Genomic DNA, 25,291 nt, shown 5'->3' on the forward strand with positions numbered 1-25,291 from the left:
TGTATTTTTCGTGTTAAGGAAGACTGATCTTGACAAAGATCAAGTTTTTGCTGAAAGTGTTGCGAGGCTAATATATATTTCAGCTACAATCCCAACATTCCAACAAGGGCTGATTGTAAAACATGCATGCCCCCCATATGGGCTGTCCGTTGTAGTGGCAGCCATTGTGTGAATACGTTTTTTGTCACTGTGACCTTGACCTTTGACCTAGTGACCTGAAAATCAATAGGGGTCATCTGTTAGTCATGATCAATGTACCTATGAAGTGTCATGATCCTAGGCTAAAGCGTTTTTGAGTTATCATCCGAAAATCATTTTACTATTTCGGGTCACCGTTACCTTGACCTTTGACCTTGTGACCTCAAAATCAATAGGGGTCAACTGCGAGTCATGATCAATCTACCTGTGAAGTTTCATGATCCTAGGTATATGCGTTCTTGAGTTATCATCCGAAAACCATTTTAATATTTCGGGTCACCGTGACCTTGACCTTTGACCTAGTGACCTCAAAATCAATAGGGGTCATCTGCGAGTCATGATCAATCTACCTATGAAGTTTCATGATCCTAGGCGTATGCATTCTTGAGTTATCATCCGGAAACCATTTTACTTTTTCGGGTCACCGTGACCTTGACCTTTGACCTAGTGACCTCAAAATCAATAGGGGTCATCTGCAAGTCATGATCAATCTACCCATAAAGATTCATGATCCTAGGCATATGGGTTCTTGAGCTATCATTCAAAAACCATTTTACTATTTTGGGTCACCGTGACCTTGACCTTTGACCAAGTGACCTCAAAATCAATAGGGGTCATCTGCGAGTCATGATCAATGTACCAAGGCCCAAGCGTTCTTGAGTTATCGTCTGACAACCACCTGGTGGACGGACCGACCGACCGACAGACCGACATGAGCAAAGCAATATACCCCCTCTTCTTCGAAGGGGGGCATAATAAATAAAATCAGCCAAAGCAATTTATCCTTACCATTTCAATAGCGCAGTAGATATCACTTCTTCTTACCTGATCCTCCATTAGGGAGACCAGAGGGGACACCACCAGTGTGATACATGGGGACCTCTGGGCATACAGATAGGCTGGCAGCTGGTAACACAGGGATTTACCTCCCCCAGTTGATATAACCACGAGGGTTGACAGGCCTGAAGTCATAGAAGTAAAATTGTGGAATGATTCACATAGGTAAAGATGACCTGGAACATTTCTAACTATAGCTTTGTTACAATTATGGCTTATAAACCCCTCCCCCCCATCCAATTATGGGCTGCAAAACAGTCTAGCATTTCTACACTTTCCTGTGATGACATGCTTTAAGTTACAGTTAAATCTCTTGAAAAATGTGGAAATAGTTCACTCCATAGTATAGTATTTTGTGGACAAACTGACTGACCAACACACAGGTTGACTTCTATTTACCCCTTCTCTGCCGGGTAATAAAAATATGCAGACTGTAACTCTTGTGGAGATTTATCCATTCTTCCACTGACCAAACAAATAATAGCCACAATAAGTTTCATAAGGTTTGGTGAAGTTGAAATGAAAAGTTTTAACTACGAAGTTCTATTTTTGCTGACTTAATTTTAAAAAATGCAGTTCATTCCACATGTTGGATCAGGTGCACAGGTTTGCATATTAATTTATTTCAGAATCGAAACCAATACTGAAAATCTTGTTGTTCTTCTTCTTCAGATTTTAGGTAAAAGGTCTGGCCTTTTTATGGAGGAACACAAAAAGTTAGACAACGGGAATATAGTACATCATCCGCAGTTTTGGGAAATATTAACAATTTACTGCAGTACTTAATAGACTTACTTAATATTCAAAGCATGTTTGCTTCATTTTACAAAAATAATCCTGTAAAATGTTTCTTTCTGTGATTTCACACATTCACTGCGAAAATTTAAAATACATTTTTGTTGTTTCTATCTAACGAGTATACTTAATTGTTGATTGACAGATGCATTTATATGATATAAATGGTTATTTATATTGTTATTTGTTTTATTTTTCAGGGAACTGTACACTATGCACACGGGTATCAGTTTCCAGTAAACAATATTATTAAGATTATTGAACTTTTGTACGTGATATTTGCAAAAGTAATGTTTTTTTTATTTTATCATATAAATAACAAGAGATTACCTAGCAATATTGTCTCCTACCAGTGAAACTCCACCATTGTCAGTAAAAAAAAAAATTCATTTGTTGCCATAGCAACCAGAATTATTGACGTAGGAACAAAATTAAGTGATGTGCATAATCACCATATTGCCATCTATCCATGTTTCAAGTTTCATGTAAAAGATATGAATGAAGAACTTTTAAAGTTATCGCAGGATCCAGAAAAGTGTGACGGACAGACTAACAGACGGGGCGCAAACCATAAGTCCCCTCTGGTTTCACCGGTATGGGGACAAAAATGTGTAGGCAGTTCCAAAGCATGTCAAAGACAGTTACCAAAAAGAGATTCTTAAAATGCAAAAAAGACACACAATAGGCAAACTAAAGACACACTAAAGACGCTATAATACCAGAAGGAAGAGACAACAGCCAAGATTGATTTGAGAGTTGGCCGCTATAGCTAGATGACAGTTATACTCAGGTTTATTTTAAACTTTTCTTCTGAAGGAATCAAGACTGACCGCTGTAGGCAGGTAACCTCTGTTCTAAGGTGACCACTAAGTCAGGTTTAACAATAGATGCATTCTGAATAATTTTCAGTATTACTTGTGTAAGGAATAGACACTTAAAAACACAGGGTAATTCATTTGGTTCCCATTCTTATATGCAATTTATATAAGAAACTACAAATTGTAACTGACACAATACAAAAACAGCGCCACCAAACACAGTTATTTCCCCTAGAGGTATATAGTAACTGATTTGAAATACGGTTGATGCTTGGATAAAACAAAAATAACATGCAAATTTGTTGAATTGATATGTTCCACCAATTTCAACATTTTGTGAAGGATGGAATGACTGACAGAATGACGGACAGAGTGACGGACAGAATGACGAACAGAGTGACTGACAGACTGACAAAATGACAGACAGAATGACTGACGGACTGACAACGCCAATGCTATATTCATCTGCCTTTTTTTTGGGGGGGGGGATAATTAAAAAGCACTAGCAGTGACCCTGACTTTGATCCAACTGACCCTTAATGCAAGCCCAAAGTATGCTTGCATGTAAGCAGCCTATACACAAATATACTCATAATCATCATCCAAACTTAAGTTTTTCAGAGAAAACTTTTTTTTAGTGACAGTAACCTTGACCAAACAAACTCTATGCTATTCCAAGCTAGGACTGCATGTAAGACACCAACACTCAAATATAAGATTAATATTTGTCAACCTTACAAAGGAATTGAGTGCACCTAAATGCGTTTGAGGATATGGATGTCTAATTATTTATTTTTTCCAGACAGTTTTTTAGAATGTCATTACAGTCCAACCTTCCCGAGCGACCGCCTGTTAATAGCGACCAACAGTCAATAACGACCACACCGATTTCCTCCCGAACGATTTCACTATATATTGAACCTGCGAATAAAGCCCACCTGTGAACTAAGACCAACGACCACCCTTTTACATTCCCAAATCTCCATTTTGATAGCTTACAACGACCACTGCAATCATAAAAATCAACGATTTCGCAACTTTCCAAAAACAAAATGGACGCCAGGACGCTGCACATCTGATACACATCTTACCAGTGGACTCGTCGGTCGCTATGGAGATATTGGCAAGTGACAGTTTATTGCACTCGATAGCAGTTAAATTGTTTGTTTATTTAACATGCATTGCTAATTGGTAGTCGCCTGCTTCTTTTATGCATTTGACAGTTTGTCAAAAGTGTAAAAATTTGCCTTTGTATTTAAGTGGCTCGCGATTAATGTACAAATTGCCGAAAATATCAAAGACAAATTTGGGGCTTTCATAAACTCATTAAGGAAATTAACGGTTTCATGTCATTTACGATGCCTATCAAAGACAAACATTTTGATAGTCATTCTCTTCTTAAATTTCTCCGTAATAAGACGTTCATAGATTATAGAAAAGTAAATTGTCAGTTCAAGTTAACCATCATGGCTTCCAAGCGTAAGTTCTTGACGTTGGAAGAACGCGTTAAGGTCATTAGTTTGTAAGGTAAAGGACACAGTTGTAGACGAGTGGCTAGTGATCTTGGTGTAGGAAAAACTCAAATTCAGAGCATTTTAAAGCGTAAACATGAGATTATGGACGAATTCGAGGAGAACGTAAACTGTGAAAATAAACTCCCTAAGGGTGAGTCGGAATTCGCGTCAGTGAATGACTTAGTGCATAAATGGTTTGTTGACGCAAGTGCAAGGCTCTTATACAAATATCAGATGTCATTTATTGTCCATTATTGTCAACTTTACTGGTTGTGTAGTAGTGATTCATGTATTTCATGCATAAATGTTTGCTATGTTATGTGTATTTTGTACTTTGTTCTTTGTAGAATTACATGTACATGTACGTATACATGTATGTCAATAGTTATTTATACAGTATATGATAAATTAAATAAATAATAAAAGCATAAGGGAATAGAAATACAACATGTAATAAATATACAAATGTAAAACAAAACTGTGTTTTCAATCCTTTATTTCATTATACATGCATACGTATTCAAACATTTAAACAAAAGAGCACATACATAGATAAGGTACCTGTTAAAAAACTACTAGCATATTTTGCAAAGTTTCAATCAACCCTGCGAATAAAGACCACCTGTGAACAAAGACCACAACGACCAAATCCCTTGAGTGGTCTTTATTGACAGGTTGGACTGTATAAGCTTATAGACTGAAGCATTATGGGACACAGGAAATCCATTACTATCAATTAGATCCCATGCTAAGCCAGAAGTACTGTTTCCATAGAACTGTACATTTGTAATCTCTTTGCTTTTCTTCAAACAGGGATCTAAGGAACAAAACACTCTATTAAGAAGTTTTCTGGGAAAACCTTAACATTAAGACTATGGTCTTCAGAGCATCTTATGACCAGTAAGTTCTAAGTATAGCAGGCAAGTACTTAGCACTCTATATGGATAAAAGTCTAAAAGTGCTGTCTATGGCCAGTCTGAGAAATCTCTTGTCATGTAAAGTGCTCTACACAAACAGAATTACCTTCTTACAATGATTGCTTCCAACAGAATTCTATTTGCATACAAATATGTCAAATAATGCTAAAACAAGTACTGTAGCAATTGTACTGTTACTTTTTGTGTAAATGATTTATGTTAATGACCTTGATATTCAGAAATGTGGGTGTTGTATAGAACCCTATCCTTACAGGTCCAGTGCCGATTTTATAACGAAAAATGCTATTTTATAAATATGTATATTCTAAAACGAGAGGTATCATCAAGAGAAATAGCAAAAAATATTAAAATACTAAAAACGATGATCTTGTTTTCCGTAAACCGCCCGGGTATTTCCGCCACCTATTTTGGCTGTGACGTCACATGCACTCAACGCTCATGACACGGAAACTTGTCCATTGTTATTACGGATCGAAGCGTGAACACTTCGCGCTTTATGTCAACATTGACACTCAATATCGTGCTATGTTAATACAGTTCTTTTTATACAAGTTTTATAAAAAAAACGTGTGCTTTTTCTGTGTGTGTGTTTTGCACGACGATCGTTATTCTACTGTTAGTGTGTTTTTTTTTCGGGTGCAAAAATCGTGCGGAAAGGGAAACAAGGGTCTATTCGGTTTTGCCAAGGATGATGTTACTCGTAAGAAATAGATTAATAAGATATTATACGCATGTATGTATTAACGGCTTAGTTACAATAATTAATTACAACCCTTCTCTTATTATTAAGAACAAATAGATTAATAAGTGGAACAGCGAAATACAAAATGACAAATACATTTTATTTGATAAATAAACAAACAAAGCTACAGCTAAATAACAACAAAGTATCAAACATAACATTCTTGTTCTGATATTGAACTCAAATGAATTACTGTCTATTACACATATTATAAAAAGCCATTTAAAAATGGAATTGGAATGGTATTACTTAAAATAGTAATATTATTTACTAACATCATCCATTATGTTATATTGAAATATTCAGATAAAAATTTTAATTGAGGAGGGTTTGTGCAAATTGTAATTATTAGTACAATTTATTGATTTCATAAACAATAACAGCTTGGCATTCTCTGTAATGGGTATCTGAACAATCGCTCCCACAGACAATCAATCTAACGCTAAGTTTGACAGGGCGGACGTTTGCTCTTATATAATCTGACACCACGGCCATTGTTTCATACAATTAGATGCAAAACCTTAAAACATAGTATACGCCGATCAAAGGTTAACACCTATAATTAGCCTGTTCTGTTCATTGTTCTGTTCGTTTAACACCTATAATTAGCCGAAAATTAAATTTACTTTGAGCGTATTATCATAAATACAAGTTGAACAATATTTCAGCTTCTCCAACTTCTCAAACGGTTTATGTAAAAAATGTAAACAATGAAACGATCTAGAAGATCACTTCCATTTTTTACTCGAATGTCCAGTTTTTGATAGCCTCAGACAACAATATATACATAGACAAATATTAATTTCTAAGTGTCTTATATTTCAAGAATTTCCATGGCTACCAGTCAAATTGACCCCAGTTATTTGGCTGATGACATGTGACTTATCTGTGGATATATCACAGTTGATTATTGCGGACACAGCATGATTTTAGATAAGAGATTAGCATAACCCCAATTGACATGACGCCTTATCAGTGATCGCTCCGCCCACTTAATCATGTGGCTCAGTGGGAAGAAAACCTAGACAAGCTAACACCAAAATGGCTTCTTTGCCTATAGACTGCATATAGATTTACGCGATATTCCGGATGATTTTATGGACTTGTTTAACATCATATTACACTTGTAAAGGGGTTGTTAAGACCGCATTGCCGCATTGGAAATGGTATAAATTTAATTCATCTAACTTATCTTTCTGGATACCAAATGTCAGAGTTGCATTAACACTTTTTACACCGTTTTTGCCATATTTCATTTCCGTTTTTTAATCCGAACAAAATAAACGAAACTCGTTTAAAAAAAAATAGATCTAGGCATTCAAGCTCCTAGTGTGGATTAAAAGCGTTTATTGGTGACACCACATGACTGCAAATGTGTAGATACCGTTATTAATATAATATATCACGTGTCACCTTCTAATGTATATGTATGTAACATTGATAATGGCAATAAAGTGCATTACTATCAGAGTAATAAAACACAGCCCAAATTAGGCTTCATGCTGGGTTTTATATCTCTTAAAGTAATGCAGATGAACATCGCCTATGTGTATTAATGACCTAGTAACTGATAAAACTTTTTTAACAAGAGCACCGCCTTGCGGGTGCAGACCGCTCATCTATTTTCTTTTTAAAGGTGAAGGGACTCTCATTTTCAATCACAAAGGAGGGAGGAGTGGAGTGAAGAGGGGTGTATAGTGTGGGGTTGTGGACATTTATTACATTATCTTCCAAAAAAGCGAAAAAAAAAAAAAAAAAAAAAAAAATCGGGGGGGGGGGGTATAGTGTGAGGGTGTGGTGATAATTTGTGAGATGATCTTAAAAAAAAAAAAAAAAAAAAAAAAAAAATCAAAAAAAAAATTGGGGGGGGGGGGTGGGGGGGTGGGGTGGGGGTATAGTGTGAGGGTGTGGTGGTCATTTGTGAGATGATCTTATAAAAAAAAAAAAAAAAAAAAAAAATTAGGGGGGGGGGGGAGGGGGGGAGGGGGGGGGAGGGCACGGGGGATGGTTTGGGTGAAGTCTATTGTGGTATGTCAGGTAAGAGTAGTTTCATCAAAGTATCAATCAAATCTAATCATAAATAAAGAAGTTATGGCAATTTTAGCAAAATTTAATAATTTGACCTTGAGAGTCAAGGTCATTCAAAGGTCAAAGTAAAATTCAAGTTGCCAGGTACAGTAACCTCATGATAGCATGTAAGTATTTGAAGTTTGAAAGCAATAGCCTTGATACTTCGAGTGGATCGAAACACAAAATTTAACCATATATTAAAAGTTACTAAGTCAAAAAAGGGCCATAATTCCGTAACAATGACAACCAGAGTTATGCAACTTGTCCTTTTACTGTACCCTTATGATAGTTTGTGAGTGTTCCAAGTATGAAAGCAATATCTATGATACTTTAGGGGTAAAGTGACCAAAACATAAATCTTAACCAAATTTTCAATTTTCTAAGTATAAAGGGCCCATAATTCCGTCCAAATGCCAGTCAGAGTTACATAACTTTGCCTGCACCGTCCCCTTATGATAGTTCATAAATCTTGCAAGTATGAAAGCAATAGCTTTGATACTGTAGGAATAAAGTGGACCTAAACACAAAACTTAATCAAATTTTCAATTTTCTAAGTATAAAAAGGGCACATAATTCTGTCAAAATGCCAGTCAGAGTTACATTACTTTGCCTGCACAGTCCCCTTATGATAGTTAGTAAGTGTTGCAAGTATGAAAGCAATAGCTTTGATGCTTAAGGAATAAAATGGACCTAAACACAAAACTTAACCAAAATTGTCAATTTTCTAAGTATAAAAAGGGCACATAATTCTGTCAAAATGCATGCCAGAGTTATCTAACTTTGCCTGCCCAGTCCCCTCATGATAGTAAGTAAGTGTACCAAGTTTGAATGCAATAGCATTGATACTTACTGAGAAAAGTGGAACTAAACGCAAAACTTAACCAAAATTTGCAATTTTTTAAGTACAAAAAGGGCACATAATTCTGTCAAAATGCACGCCAGAGTTATCTAACTTTGCCTGCCTAGTCCCCTCATGATAGTAAGTAAGTGTACCAAGTTTGAATGCAATAGCATTGATACTTTCTGAGAAAAGTGGACCTAAACGCAAAACTTAACCGGACGCCGACGCCAACGCCAACGCCAACGCCAACGCCAACGCCGACGCCAAGGTGATGACAATAGCTCATAATTTTTTTTCAAAAAATAGATGAGCTAATAAAATGGACCTAAACACAAAACTTAACCAAAATTGTCAATTTTCTAAGTATAAAAAGGGCACATAATTCTGTCAAAATGCATGCCAGAGTTATCTAACTTTGCCTGCCCAGTCCCCTCATGATAGTAAGTAAGTGTACCAAGTTTGAATGCAATAGCATTGATACTTACTGAGAAAAGTGGAACTAAACGCAAAACTTAACCAAAATTTTCCATTTTTTAAGTATAAAAAGGGCACATAATTCTGTCAAAATGCACGCCAGAGTTATCTAACTTTGCCTGCCTAGTCCCCTCATGATAGTAAGTAAGTGTACCAAGTTTGAATGCAATAGCATTGATACTTTCTGAGAAAAGTGGACCTAAACGCAAAACTTAACCGGACGCCGACGCCAACGCCAACGCCAACGCCAACGCCAACGCCGACGCCGACGCCAAGGTGATGACAATAGCTCATAATTTTTTTTCAAAAAATAGATGAGCTAAAAAACGTGAAATATTATGTGATAATCAGATCGATAACATAAACTATTTAAATTTGCTAGTATATCCGATAAAAATATATTATAATTGTCTTTGACAGTGTTGACGTTCAGTTGTTCGTGGTGACGACCGCATTCCTTTATCCATCTCTTACACTTCTCAAGATCTTTTTTCGGCTTTGGAAACGAACTAAATTCAATGTCACCAACTAATCTGTCAGGATATCGATTGTCCGAGTTACATAATCCCCATTGACACCGTTTAACCATTTTTAATCGGTTTTTAAAGAGGAAAACAAAAGAAACTCGTTGGAATAAAAGTGAACCTAAACATGTAGCTTATCTAGAAAATGGCAGACAGGTCGTTGCTAACCAGTGCGCCCGATTAATCGATCGCTGATTGATGGATCAATTCTAGTGGGCGGAGCGATCATAGATAAGGCGTCATGTCAATTATATCAACAAACAATCATAAAATGGTTAGCTAACCAAGGGGTGCAGCTCCATGTCATAAAAAAGTCCCACTCTGCCCACTTGGGCTTACACCCTCGGTCAGCAGCTGGAGCGTGCGCGTCGCGACCGAGGCGAGAGTCACCCGCAGAAGATCTTCTCACCTGTACATATTTCCTTATAGAGGGAACTTCTAATCCAGCTGAGTCTGCCACCCTCGAGCCGGACGTGTTGTACACTGCTATGTTCGCTGTCTCCCCAAAGATACAGTGGTCTCGTCAACCGCTGATACAGGACCTTGAAGACCGGGGGTCCGAGCCACTCTGTATGCAAGGGTCAAGGAGGTAGTGTGGCTTTCACACTATACTTTCCAAGAGAGGGACTGGTACATCGACGGGGGTTCGCTATCTCCAGGATCTTGAAGACCGGGGGCCCGAGCCACTTTGTATGCAAGGGTCTAGGAGGTAGTGTGGCTTTCACACTATACTTTCCAAGAGAGGGACTGGAGAGAGTGTGGAGGACGTACGGGGTGGACCTGGTGTTGGCATCAGAACATCGAGGGTGTGGCCCTAGAGAGTGGAACCGGGGCGGCGGCACTCAGTGCGCTCAACGCACTGGGGAAACCGTCTCGGGGTTGAAGACGACAGCCGGTGACGAGAGTGACCATAAAGGCAGAGCTGCTTGCTGCACTCCCTCGGCGGTGCTGCGTCCAGACAAGAATTTATCTTCAGATTGTCTCCCCTAAAACATCACAGGGGCAGGTCGATACCAAATGTAGTTGTGAAGACGCGGGAACGACCTGTAAATAACCTACAACAACACACACTTGGGCCTACACCATGCTATTATTTTGATTATCATGTGATTCTAACGGAAGTTGTGTTTATCAATGACATAATATAATTGTTCACACTTAAACTCTTTTATTATAACTAGAAACAATGTTTTAAATAAAAATTCATGTCATTAGAAATACAAACATTCCTTCCAATTCAGAACCAGTGCAAGTATCCGCTCTATTTGTTGATTATTTGCCAGTGCTTTGTGTAACCAAGTCATATTCAACAAGCTTGTACTGTAGAATAACAATCAAAAAATTATTTTTCCCCCGACACGTGCATGAAACACAGTTATATGTATTTCTAATCCGTGTTCCCAACAAGATGGTTATCTTGAGCATTGACAAAATAAACCTCGCTGTCGGAGTCAGAATCATAAAAAATCTGACAAACTGTCGCTTAATTCCGACTCATACATGCACGGTTGAACGGAAAAAGATTATTTTCCATCAATTTTTCTAACCGAAGTTTCGAGAGATAATACATCCGCTCGAGAGATAATTCGTCCGAAGCTTTATAGTTCCGGTTCGTTAGTGAGTGCATGTGACGTCACTCCCGGTTTGAGTGAAAATGGCAAGAACATCGGAATGTGTGAAAAATCGTGACTTTGTTCTATATGTTCTCGCTTATAACACTGTATTTGAAATGAAGTGAGGTGCGAAATAGTTTAGATATGCACTAAATTCGATAAATAAAGGTGTTTTACGGGATTTTAAAATCGCGGCACGTGAACTTTAAGTTCTTTTGCAGCTTATCATTTCAAACTTCGAATAATTAAAGGCAACTTTAAGTCCAACAAGACTATTGTCAAGCAATATAAGTCCCCTACCGGCTCCACCATTGTCAGAAATTCCAGATTTTTTTTATATATATTTGTTGCCGTAGCAACCAAATTTTTTATTTAGGAACAAAATGAAATGACGTGCATGATGTCCATATTGCCATCTATCCATGTTTAAAGTTTCATGAAAAAATTTAAGAACTTTAAAAGTTATCGCAGGATCCAGAAAAACAACCATTTTCAGCAGTATTTCTAGTCTATTTGTTGCCATAGCATTCATAATTTTTTATGTAGGAACAAAATGAAATGACATACATAATGTCCATATTGCCATATATCCATGTTCCAAGTTTCATGAACAAATATTAAGAACTTTTAAAGTTATCGCAGGATCCAGAAAAGTGTGACGGACGGACGGAGACAAAACCATAAGCGTGGCGCAATAAAGACAAATGATCAAAAGGATGCCAAAACTACACTTTACACTTTAATCTTAGTCAAAAGGCAGAGAAGTGATAATTGGTGGCATAAAGACGCCTGCACCTGTTGACAGTTTGTATTTACACGGATTATCTTTAAATGGGTACAATTGTTAGCGGCTCAATTTTCTATTGTTCTTAGAAGACAACGGATGATGTATCAATACAACTAATTGCTATGTATAAATTTCGCCACTTTGCCATATGTCACAAATATTTAAGAAGTTATTTTGACATGTTTTTATTTGGACTTATGACAAAGAATAATAAATTAAAAACCAATGTAAACATGCGTATTTTGTTATCGGCGGACATTTAAGTAAAAGACGAGTCGGCCTTACAGTAAACAGTCGCATCATTCCTCTGCTCCGGAGATTTTTTTACTTAAAAAAAACGGCCCAAAAATATGGATCTTAAAATTTTTATTACGTACCTCATCCATAAGTCGAGTTGACTTTTAAGGTCAATTTTGGGAGCGTTTTTAGGTCGACTTATGGACACCAATGTACGGTAACAAATAACCCACACATTTTTAAACGCGGATTTTGATTGGAAGATTGAGAAACAACAGCCAATGAAATCTCACATTACAAAAAAGATTCTATTGCAATATGCGGACAGTGCTGCCACTATAATTATCAGAGATGTTTAAAAACAGGATTCTTGCACACTGCTTATGAAATCTTCCACAGAAACAATCAAACCACCATCCTATCAGAGAAAGTAAGATCAGCAAAAAATCACAACCCTGATTGAAGCAACCCTAGATCATGATCAGTGACATAGAGATTTCTTATACATCACAAATTGGCTATGATTTTTATATGATTTATTACAGATCTATTTCAACCTTGTTAATTTTCTTTTCATAAAACGACTTTCATATTTCATGACTAAATCCAGCTCGTTCAGATTTTTGCACTTTTGATATACATAACATTTGCAAAATCTTTTACTGCATCAAAAAATGTGTTGTTCAACAAACAATGCCCAAACCTGGATATGCCCAAATTAAAATGGGTAAACAGTTTTTCTTCAAAAGCTTACATCACATGAGCCATCCTTCAAAACATATAAATACAGAGTAGGTTTTTTTTATTTTAGAAAATATAATATTTTTATTCCAAACAAGGGCTGTTTGTAAAACATGCATGCCCCCCATATGGGCTCTCCGCTGTAGTGGCAGCCATTGTGTGAATACGTTTTTTTGTCACTGTGACCTTGACCTTTGACCTAGTGACCTGAAAATCAATAGGGGTCATCTGCAAGTCACGATCAATCTACCCATGAAGTGTCATGATCTTAAGCAAAAGCATTCTTGAGTTATCATCCGAAAATCATTTTACTATTTTGGGTCACCGTGACCTTTGACCTTGTGACCTTAAAATCAATAGGGGTCATCTGCGAGTCATGATCAATCTACCTATGAAGTTTCATGATCCTAGCCCCAAGCGTTCTTGAGTTATCATCCGGAAACCACCTGGTGGACGGACCGACCGACAGACCGACCGACAGACCGACCAACCGACCGACAGACCGACCAACATGTGCAAAGCAATATACCCCCTCTTCTTCGAAGGGGGGGCATAATAATTAGAGAGATGGTTCTTTTAAATGCACTTAAATTAATTATCCCAACGATTTTTGAAAAGCGTGGGGATATTGTGGTTATCTCCGCCGTTTGTCTGTCTGTCCGTCCTGGCCACTTTTATCTCCTACACTATTAGCACTAGAACCTTGAAACGTACACACATGGTAGCTATGAGCATATGTGTGACAGTGCACTATTCGGAATTTTGATCTGACCCCTGGGTCAAAAGTTATGGGGGTTGGGGTGGGGCCGGGTCAGAGATTTTCCTGCGACTGCGATTCAAAAAAGGCTCATAACTACTGTGTCCGTTCAGATATTGCTTTCATATTTGGTATTCATGTGTATCTGGACAAGACCTTTCCATGCGCATACATTTTTTTACCCCTGTGACCTTGACCTTGAACTTTAGGTCAGCTTTCAGGTTTCAAAATCTGCAACCGCGATTCGAAAAAGTCTCATACCTACTGTGTCCCTTCAGATATTGCTTTCATATTTGGTATGCATGTGTATCTAGACAACACCTTTCCATGCGCACACAATTTTTTACCCCTCTGACCTTGACCTTGAACAAAGGGTCAGTTTTCAGGTTTCGAAATCTGAGACTGCGATTCAAAAAAGGCTCATAACTACTGTGTCCCTTCAGATATTGCTTTCATATTTGGTATTCATGTGCATCTGGACAAGACCTTTCCATGCGCATAAAAAAAATTACCCCTGTGACCTTGACCTTGAACTCGGGCCAGTTTTCAGATTTTGAAATCTGCGACCGCGATTTGAAAAAGGCTCAAAACTACTGTGTCCCTTCAGATATTGCTTTCATATTTGGTATGCATGTGTATCTGGACACCTTTCCAGGCACATAAAATGTTTGACCCCTGTGACCTTGACCTTGAACTTTGGATCAGTTTTCAGGTTTCAAAATCTGCGACCGCGATTCGAAAAAGGCTCATAACTACTGTGTCCCTTCAGATATTGCTTTCATATTTGGTATGCATGTGTATCCAGGCAACACCTATCCGTGTGCATACAATTTTTTACCATACCCTTGTCAAATAAAAACGCACTTTTTACCAAAACACACATTTAGCGCACTTAAAAGTGCGTTGTGTGTTTTTTGTTAATATGTGCGTTTTCAGTGTTCAAAAGTGCATTTAAGTGCGCTTTTTGTGCATTTTTTCTTTTCAAGTGCGTTATTTTAGTGAAAAAGTGCGTTTTTTGTGTGTTTTCTTCATCTGTAAGTGCGCTTTTGAGTGTAGATGTGAGCAAAATGTGTGTTTTTTATCTAAGAAGTGCGTCTTTTATTTAGGAAGTGCGTTTTTTGTGTGTTTTCTTCATCTGTTAGTGCGCTTATGAGTGTAGATGTGAGCAAAATGTGTGTTTTTTATCTAAGAAGTGCGTCTTTTATTTAGGAAGTGCGTCTTTTATCTAAGAAGTGTGTTTTAAGGTTTACAGATGTGGGTTTTTTCTCACAAAAGTGCGTTTTTCTATTTTGATGTGCGTCTTTTTTAAGCATAAGTTAGTCTTTTATTTCATAAGTGCGTTTTTATCATATGATCTGTTGTAAACGGATTTATCTAAAAAGACACATGTTTAACACACTTCTTAAAAAGTGCGTCTTTAACAACCGTTTAGCAAATGTTGTACAGAAATTGAACAAGAAACAAAATTGTTGCAGGCTCTAACAATTTATTTACATCAAATGAATAAACGTAGACATATATCTCAGTAACCTGTAATAATATAAGGGGCAGTTTGAATAATTACTGGTTGTCCATATTAACCTGTTTAATGTTTACATACTTTATCATACAATTTCAATGCATACCCTATTGCTTACGTTTTAATCTCGAACATTTCTAAAAATTTCCACCTAAATCAGACTGTGTGTAACTTATTAAAAATATTGAAAGTGTCAAAAGTATTATGTGGGCTTGATAGTATCAATTATATTTCCTCAACATAAATAAGTATTTGAATTTTCTTATACTGATATTTATACCCTAATACAATTAATGTCTACCACATTGACCATAAACATACATTTTAAAAGGCAATTAAAATAATATTTATACTATAAATATTATTTGCTAAAACCATTCAGCATGTTATATTTAAATATTAACAATTAAATATAATGTGTTAAGGGTGCTGTGTATTATTCAATAAATATTTTGGTGTTGAAATGACTGCCTTATCAGTATTTTTCAAATTATGCAATTTTTGGCTTAGACACAGCATGGAATCAGATAAGAGAATAGCCAGTCCCTATCAGTCCTCCATCTAAGCCTAAGGGGTGTTGATATACTTTTGATTTGTTCAGGCACCATCTATTTAAGAACCACAGATAGGAAGTTATTTTTTGAAAACAAGCAGCATCAGCAACTGACTTTAAGCTAGAATTAAGACTTATTATTCTAGTGTAAAATGTCTTGAAATACTTTCAGCATGAAGTATTGTGTGATGAAAAAAATGTGTATTTACTACAATGTGTAAATCAACAATAAGTTTGTTGCAAAGGAGATTAAAAGTGGGTGGTTAAAGACATATAAAGTGATATGGTCTAGTTCAACAACTGCCTGTATTTTTGGAATATTGAAGAACAGTCTGTTGTAACAGGTTCGTATTTTCTATTCTGCATCCCTTTTTTATTTAGTTTATTGAAATAATTATGATCATTATCATATTTATGTATTGTCACTGGGAAATGTAAATGGATGAGTAAATGTAATGCAATTTGAAAGAAAAACACCACCATTTGAATTATTATGGCTGTATTTTATGGTTATTGTCATCTTAAAGTTATTTATACCTATTTTTGGTCATTAATGAACAGATTTTTCCCCCATATTAAATGAAAACTTTTAAATTTAAAGGTTAAACCCCATGGTGACCGTGAAATTTACATTGATCAGAAGATCCTTTGGAAAGAATGTGCATCATCGCATCGCCTGCCAAAAAAGGGAGCTAAAGAGAGAATACCTGATGTATGGACTTGAATACCAGGTTTTACACTTGACCAAGAAAAGCTGTATTTGTTTAGAGGTAAAACTATACAGGGTACTGGTTATTGCATTTTAAAGGTGTCACACTTCCGAACAGTCCACACAGCAAAATGAGACCACATATCTTGGTACATTTTCGAACAGTATTTTCTATCAAACGTATTTATTTATGAAAAGCGTTAAGTCGCATGTGATCAGGGGATTAAAATTGCAAAATAAACAACCCAAAACAACAAGCAAACAAACTAGTTTTGATTTAAATTTATAATTTTTATAGCAACAAGATTACCATAACAGCAATATTCAACACTTACATTATAAAATATCTTTCAGGACCTGATCAAATGAGATCATGCACAAGACGCATCACGCAAAGGCCATGACAGTATAATAGTTGCAAAGAAGTTTGACCGGCTGGTGGCAGACTTGGAGAGAAAGATGAGAGCTGCACTCCGCCGCCTCAAAGAAATGCTGACAGGCCTTGATTGATATGCATCTTTCTTATGTATATAGCTGTTCGTGTGTATATACTGTACATGTTATTATAGTATGCTATTATTTTTTGTTTATTTATAATCAAATTACGTTTATATTTATTTCATCAAATTGCCATTGATATTTAATTACTCATGTATGTTAAAAAATGTTGGTGTACATTAAAGTATAAAATCTTGTAATTATTAAAATACACAAATATATATGTTTATATAATTATTGGTTTAAAAAAAAAACTTAACAGCATATAATTGAATCAACTTTTAAGGCAAAAGATGCACCTTTAACGCACATGTGTGCTTTTTGTGAGTGCATTTTTTGCTGCCATTCATGTGCGTAAATTGTGCGTTTTGTGTGGGTTATAACTGCGCTAAACGTGCGTTAAATGTGCGCTTTTTGTGAGTTAAATGTGTGCTTTTTTATTTAAAAAGCGCACATTTAACGCACATAAAAGCGCACATTTAACACACATGTGTGCTTTTATGTGGGTTATAACTGCGCTTTTCGTGAGTTAAATGTGCGCTTTTAAAATAAAAAAGCGCACATTTAACTCACAAAAAGCGCACATTTAACGCACTTTAAAGCGCACATTTTACACACATAAATGGGAGTCAAAAACGCACTTATAAAAAGCGCACGTTTAACGCACATTTAACGCACATAAAAGCGCACTTTAACACACATGTGCGCTTTTATGTGGGTTATAACTGCGCTTTTTGTGAGTTAAATGTGCGCTTTTTAAATAAAAAAAGCGCACATTTAACTCACAAAAAGCGCACATTTAACCCACTTAAAAGTGCACATTTTACACACATAAATGGTTGTCAAAAACGCACTTATATAAAAAGCGCACGTTTAACGCACATTTAACACACAGAAAAGCGCACATTGAACACACTTATAAAAAGCGCACGTTTAACGCACATAAAGCGCACATTTATCCACAAAAAAGCGCACATTTTCCTGTTTGTTTGTTTTTGTTAAAAACTCACTCGGTAAGAAAAAGCGCACAAAAAACGCAGTGCCAATACCGCCACGTTTAACACACGCAAAACGTACTTAAAACGTACATTTCACACACTTTTTTGAGAAGAGTTATGACCTTGACCTTGAACTTGTGGTCAGTTTTCTGATTTCGAAATCTGTGACCCAGATTCGAAATAGGCTGATATCTTCTGTGTCCCTTCAGCTATTGTTTTCATATTTGGTATGCATGTTAATCTGGACAACACTCTATGGGCATAAAAATTTTACCTCTGTGACCTTGACCTTGAACTTGGGGCCAATTTTTAGGTTTTGAAATCTGCGACCGGGATTCGAAAAAAGCTCATTACTTCTGTGTCCTTTGAGATATTGCTTTCATATTTGGTATGCATGTGTATCTGGACAACACCTTTCCATGCGCATAAAATGTTTGACCCCTGTGACCTTGACCTTGAACTTGAGGTCAGCGTTCAGGTTTCGAAATCTGCGACTGCGCTTCGAAAAAGGCTCATACCTGCTGTGTCCCTTCAGATATTGCTTTCATATTTGGTACGCATGTGTATCTGGACAAGACCTTTCCATGCGCATGAAATGTTTTACCACTGTGACCTTGACCTTGAACTTAGGGTCCGCATTTAGATTTCGAAATCTATTATGTGGTTATCCACCCAATCAGAAGAAGTGCAAGCATTTTCATCAGACCAAGGAATTTTTCAACAATGAAGCTTGTGTATTGAAAACACATATAGAGTTACACAATAGTGGCGCAGAGATGTATTTAGTGGTCAATTGTTTGTGTTAACTCATCTGTGAAATGGTTTAGCTCATCCATCTATAATGTTTATACAAGGGATTATAAAATATTGGCGCAAAGGGACACCTGTATATGAGAGAGAGATTGAATGCAGTCAAGCATTAAAAGCATGAGAAACTCATGGAATAGAGCCTCAAGAATCTATAAAAGGGCTGAAACTTTCAATTTGTTCAATTACACTTTTAGCCTAATTACTGAAAATCTGTCAAAATGTTCAAGTGGGAAAAATGTGAGAAACAATTTAAAGAAAGATGGACTTTGAACAGGCACATCAAAGACAGACATGAAATTCAACATTTTCATTGTTGTGTACAAGATTGCGATATAAAATTTCTGAGACGCTACTATTTAGTCAAACATTTAACCTCAAAACATAACTTTTCCAAAACAGAAGCAAGAAGATTGGCTATAAGAGAGCATGTTCAGCAATCTCAAGTCATTCCAATGAGGATGACATATGTTAATAATGGACTTCCGTGAAGTTGATTCAGTATTAGATTTGTTAGGAGAGCAGGATGAGGAGGAGAAATTAGGGTATAGATTTTCACTCATTTTTAAGGTTATTTTACATTAACTTCTTCATTTCTACACCGAATTACTTCAAATTTATACTGAACATCTCTTATGACAATACGGTCAATCTCAACTATGCATGGCCCCATTACCAACCCTGGGGCGCCCCTGGGTCAAACATGCGGCATGGGGATACGCGTCGGCCTCTGCCGCGCCATTTCTAGTTAATAAATAGTAAAGACCTCTATGACCGAATGGAGCTGTCATCCACAATGTATTTGTTCTTCAGGTTAATAAGTTAAGGCTTATGCGAACATGCCAAAAATTCCAGGTCCAAATCGGGACATTCAATAACCATGGTCGTGATATTTGACAAAAAAGCGAGATTGTCCCGCAGGCACACCTAGATTGATCCATCATTCCAACTCAACTTTAGTCAGTAGTCAGTATAATTACAAAATCTCTACATTTCAAGCCAATATTGACAATTATTGTGCTTAAGAATTTCTTGAACATAAAAATTCTGATCTTTCAGAAGTAAACAAACACGCGCACTATGTGCATGCACGTGATTCCATAAAGTGAAATCTGGGGTGTACGTCAATCTAATAAAATCAATCATTTACAAAACAAGAGATGTGTTCGTCAGAAACACAATGCCCCCTATTGCGCCGCTTAGATTCAAAAAATAATAATTTACCTTTGACCTTGAAGAATGACCTTGACCTTGAACTTCCACCACTCAAAATGTGCAGCTTCATGACAACGCCGCTTTGAAAAAAAAAATATATATATTTTTGACCTTTGACCTTGAAGGATGACCTTGACCTTGAACTTCCACCACTCAAAATGTGCAGCTTCATGAGAATGCCGTTTTGAAATATTAATATAAAAAATTACCTTTGACCTTGAAGGATGACCTTGACCTTGAACTCCCACCACTCATAATGTGCCGCTGCATGAGAATGCCGCTTTGATTTTGTTTTTACCTTTGACCTTGAAGAATGACCTTGACCTTGAACTTCCACCACTCAAAATGTGCAGCTTCATGAGATACACATGTATGCCAAATATCAAGTTGCTATCTTAAATATTGAAAAAGTTATGGCCAATGTTAAAGTTTGACATTTGACCTTGAAGGATGACCTTCACCTTCACCTTTCACCACTCAAAATGTTCAGGTCCATGAGATACACATGCATGCCAAATATCAAGTTGCTATTTTCAATAATGAAAAAGTTATAGCCAATGTTTAAGTTTTTGGACGGACTGACAGACGGCCTATATTAGACATTTGACCATGAAGGATGACCTTCACCTTCACCTTTCACCACTGAAAATGTGCAGCTCCGTTGCTATCTTCAATATTCAATATCTGCTATGACACAATAGATGGGTCTGCAATGTCACAATAAGTGGGTCTGCCATGACACAATAGGTGGGTCTGCTATGACACAATAGGTGGGTCTGCTATGACACAATAGGTAGGTCTGCTAAGACACAATAGGTGGGTCTGCTATGACACAATAGGTGGGTCTGCTATGACACAATAGGTGGGTCTGCTATGACACAATATGTGGGTCTGCTATGACACAAAAGGTGGGTCTGCTATGACACAATAGGTGGGTCTGCTATGACACAATAGGTGGGTCTGCTATGTCACAATAGGTGTGTCTGCTATGTCACATAAGATGTGTCTGCTGTCACATAAGATGTGTCTGCTATGTCCCGTAAGATGTGTCTGCTATGTCACATAAGATGTGTCTGCTATGTCACATTTGATGTGTCTGCTATGTCACATAAGATGTGTCTGCTATGTCACAATAGGTGGGTCTGCTATGTCACATAAGATGTGTATGCTATGTCACAATAGGTGGGTCTGCTATGTCACATAAGATGTGTCTGCTATGTCACATAAGATGTGTCTGCTATGTCACATAAGATGTGTCTGCTATGTCACATTAGATGTGTCTGCTATGTCACATAAGATGTGTCTGTTATGTCACAATATGTGGGTCTGCTATGTCATATAAGATGTGTCTGTTATGTCACAATATGTGGGTCTGCTATGTCATATAAGATGTGTCTGATATGTCACATAAATGTGTCTGCTATGTCACATAAGATGTGTCTGCTATGTCACATAAGATGTGTCTGCTATGTCACATAAGATGTGTCTGCTATGTCACATAAGATATGTCTGCTATGTCATAAGAGATGTGTCTGCTATGTCACATAAGACGTATCTGCTATGTGACAATAGGTGGGTCTGCTATGTCACAATAGGTGGGTCTGCTATGTCACATAACCGAAAAACCAACTTGCCCTACCGGGCCAGTACTTCCAAAATCTACTTGCACTATATGTAAAGCAACTTGTCCAAACATAAATATCACATCAACTGTAAACCTCATATTGTTTAATAAACCAAAATGATACACCACAAAACCTTTCTTATTTTTGAACATTTAACAAAATGATTACAGCAATTAAAGTCTAAATTAAATGCTCTTTGTTCTTTTTTGCACTTTTCGGGCAGACAACTAGATTATAAATGACCTTGCCCAGACCCAACTTTTACTTGCCAGGGGCAATAGGACAGCCATTTATGTTGAGCCCTGTATATTTATCATAAGACAGTGATTTCAAATAAAAACAAAACAAAAAAAAATTGTTTTTTTTTGTAGTTTTTTTTACTTTTGGAGAGGATTTTTTCTACAAAATGGGGAAAAAATATATACTCTTTTTTGAGGGGATTAGGGCCGAATATTGGCCCCGAAATTGCCATAAAAAACACTGTTGGAAATAACTGTGGTCCAAGGGACACAACTGTGGTCAAAGGGACACAACTGTGGTCAAAGGAACACAACTGTGGTCAAAGGGACACAACTGTGGTCAAAAGGACAAAACTGATGTCAAAAGGACACAACTGTGGTCAAACTGAAAAAACTGTAGTCCAAATGATACAACTGTGGTAAAAGGGATGCAACTGAGGTCAAGGGGAAACAACTGTGGTCAAAGGGACACAATTGGGATCAAAGGGGCACAATTTGGATCAAAGGGTACACAATTGTGGTCAAAGAGACACATATGTGGTCAAAGGGACACACTTGTAGTCAAAGGGATACAACTGTGGTCGAAGAGACACATCTGTGGTTAAAGGGACACAACACTGGTCAAATGGACACAACTGTGATCAAAGGGACACAACTGTGATCAAAAGCACACAACTGTGGTCAATGGGACACAACTGGGGTCTAAAGGACACAACTGTGGTCAAACAAACACAACTGTGATCAAAGGGACACAACTGTTGTCAATGAGTACTAGCTGATGGTAAAAGGGACAAAACTGTGGTCAAACGGACACAACTGTGGTCAAATGAACAGTACTGTGGTCAAAGGGACACAACTGTGGTCAAAGAGAGGAAACTGTTCACACAGCCCAACATTCAGGTAACTAAATGATTACAGCCAATTAATCAAAGCAGACACTTTTTTTGTCTTTCTTACATGGTTGAACATCAATAGAATATGAGTGAATAACCAACCTTAACATACAGTGAAACAACTCCTGCATAAAACAAGAGCGCCACATAGCGGGTGCCAACGCTGGGGTGCTGGTGCAGTTTTGAATAAATGAAAGCTTGTCAGAAGATTATTTCTTATTAGAGGTCACAGTGACCTTGACCTTTGACCTAGTGACCCAAAAATGGATTTGGCGTGTATAACTCATCAAGGAGCAGCTACATGAAGTTTCTTAGTTGTAGATGGAAGCACTTTGACTTTAGAGCCTATGTTGAAGGTTTTAGCACGATGCGGAGGCGGACGGCGGACTAGCTGAAAATACAGTGTCCAGCCCTATGGGTGAAAATCGGCTAAATAATAGCATATCATAACAATTATTGTGGCTAGACTGTAAATTAATAAAATCCATTAGGCCAAATTGAAAATTCGGACAAAATTAGGTTTGTAACAGCAAAATAAGTTTTAACACAGTCTATTTCATTTGTTTATTTGTATGCTTGATTATAAGTAAGCATAGATATACATGAAAATTTCTTGGAAAGTCAGAAACTAAAAAGGCTGACTGACAATAAATCATTCCACAAATAATGTCCATTTATTCTGAAATTATGCGTAGAGAATGTGATAATATATGCAATAGTGATCAAATGAAATTAATACTTAACAATGCTGTAAGGAGAATTTAAACACAAGCAATTTCAGGAGTCTTATGGACAGTGTATTGAAAACAGTTGTCTCCCTTTTGAGATGACAAATGAATACAGTAACCTCCCCATTTTCCTGCCTTCACTATCTTCTTAAAATGTGAATTATGAATTAAATATTAAACAATTTGATCACCAACTGATCACATGAGTTTGAAAGATCATTCATGAAAAGTGGTTTTCTTTAAAAGGTGCAAATATGTTAGTGTGACCTATATGGCAAGCCCAAGTCGGTTAACGTTGATTCCCTCAATGAAACTGTTTGTGACTTAAAAGCTGGAAAAGCCAGCTCTTAGAAGCACATTGTCACATCTTGAATACAGCTTTTGTGCACTTATAATAACATCTCAATGACTTAGCCACATTTCGATCATTCTGCAAAACATTGGTTAAACAAGCTGAACTGGTCAGTGTCTGTACTGAACAAAGGGATTCTTGATAAAACTGTGGAAAGTTAGTAGTATATATGCAGATTGTGCTTGATAACTCCTAAGATAAACAAGAGGCCCATGAGGGCCTGCTATAAACACTGTGCAAGTTTGGAAAGCATAAGATGGAAACTGTGTACTAAATCGCGCAAACAAGGAGAATTTTCTCAAATTCAAGGGGAGATCATTGTGTACTTATTTCCCCGATACTGCTCATATTCAATAGGGTTCACGTCCTCATTGATATAAAGATACTGTGAAAATTTGGAAATAATTGGAGGAAAACTGTGGAATTCATTGCATAAACAAGCGGGATTTCAAAATTTTCTCATATTCAAGGGGAAGTCATTCTGGACTTATTGCTTTGATATTGCTCTTTTTAAAAAAGGGTTTGAGTCCTCATTGATACAAAGACACTGTGCAAGTTTGCCAAGAATTGGATGAAAATTATGGACTTTATCACACAAAAACTGAATTTTCAATATCTCATCATTCAGATAAAGACACTGTGCAAGTTGGGAAATAATTGGAAGAAAACTGTGGACTTTATTGCCTAAACAAGCCTTATTTCACAATTTTCTCAAATTCAAGGGGAGATTATTTTGGACTTTTTACTGTGATGTAACCCATTTTCGATAGATTTCGAGTCCTCATTAATATAAAGATACTGAACAAGTTTGAAAAGAATCGGATAAAAACTGTGGACTTTATTGCGTAAACAAGAGAAAAAGTCTAACACACGCACGGACGGACGAAGGAAACCATGCCATGACATAAGCTCTTCCGGCCTTTGGCCAGTAGAGCTTAAAACTATTGGTGGAACAACTTTAACATGGGTCTGAAATAAAACAAAAGAATCTATATAATTAGAAGATGGTTGGAGTCTGAGTCGTCGAAATTCGCACTAGTCCGACAGCAAAAAACTAGTATTTTTTCTTTCCGGCTTGTAGGAAATCCAATATTACAAGCCCGACGTGCTTGTACAATTCATTAAACAAAAAACGAGTTCCACTTTCATTTTCAATATTTGTAAACAAAGTTTTGAGCCGCTTAAATCAACGGCCGCTTATGTTTTAACACACTGCGCACACGTGCTGGGCAATCAGCCGATAATTGGATTACTGCGCATAAGGCGCAT

The 25,291-nt window shown here is 36.9% G+C and overlaps 1 protein-coding gene across 2 annotated transcripts in view; it reads right to left on the reverse strand.

The window, feature by feature from the left end:
* The window catches only part of LOC127846355 (ATP-dependent DNA helicase Q4-like), a 95,703-nt gene that overhangs the window by 24,096 nt on the left and 46,316 nt on the right, over positions 1–25,291 (reverse strand). For both annotated transcript variants that reach the window (XM_052377538.1, XM_052377537.1), the window contains exon 12: positions 1,024–1,160. In XM_052377538.1, the coding sequence (XP_052233498.1) occupies positions 1,024–1,160 (137 nt within the window). The remainder of the gene's footprint in view (positions 1–1,023; positions 1,161–25,291) is intronic.

This window comes from Dreissena polymorpha, chromosome 9, assembly GCF_020536995.1.
Source record: "Dreissena polymorpha isolate Duluth1 chromosome 9, UMN_Dpol_1.0, whole genome shotgun sequence".
Taxonomy (NCBI): Eukaryota; Metazoa; Mollusca; class Bivalvia; order Myida; family Dreissenidae; genus Dreissena; species Dreissena polymorpha.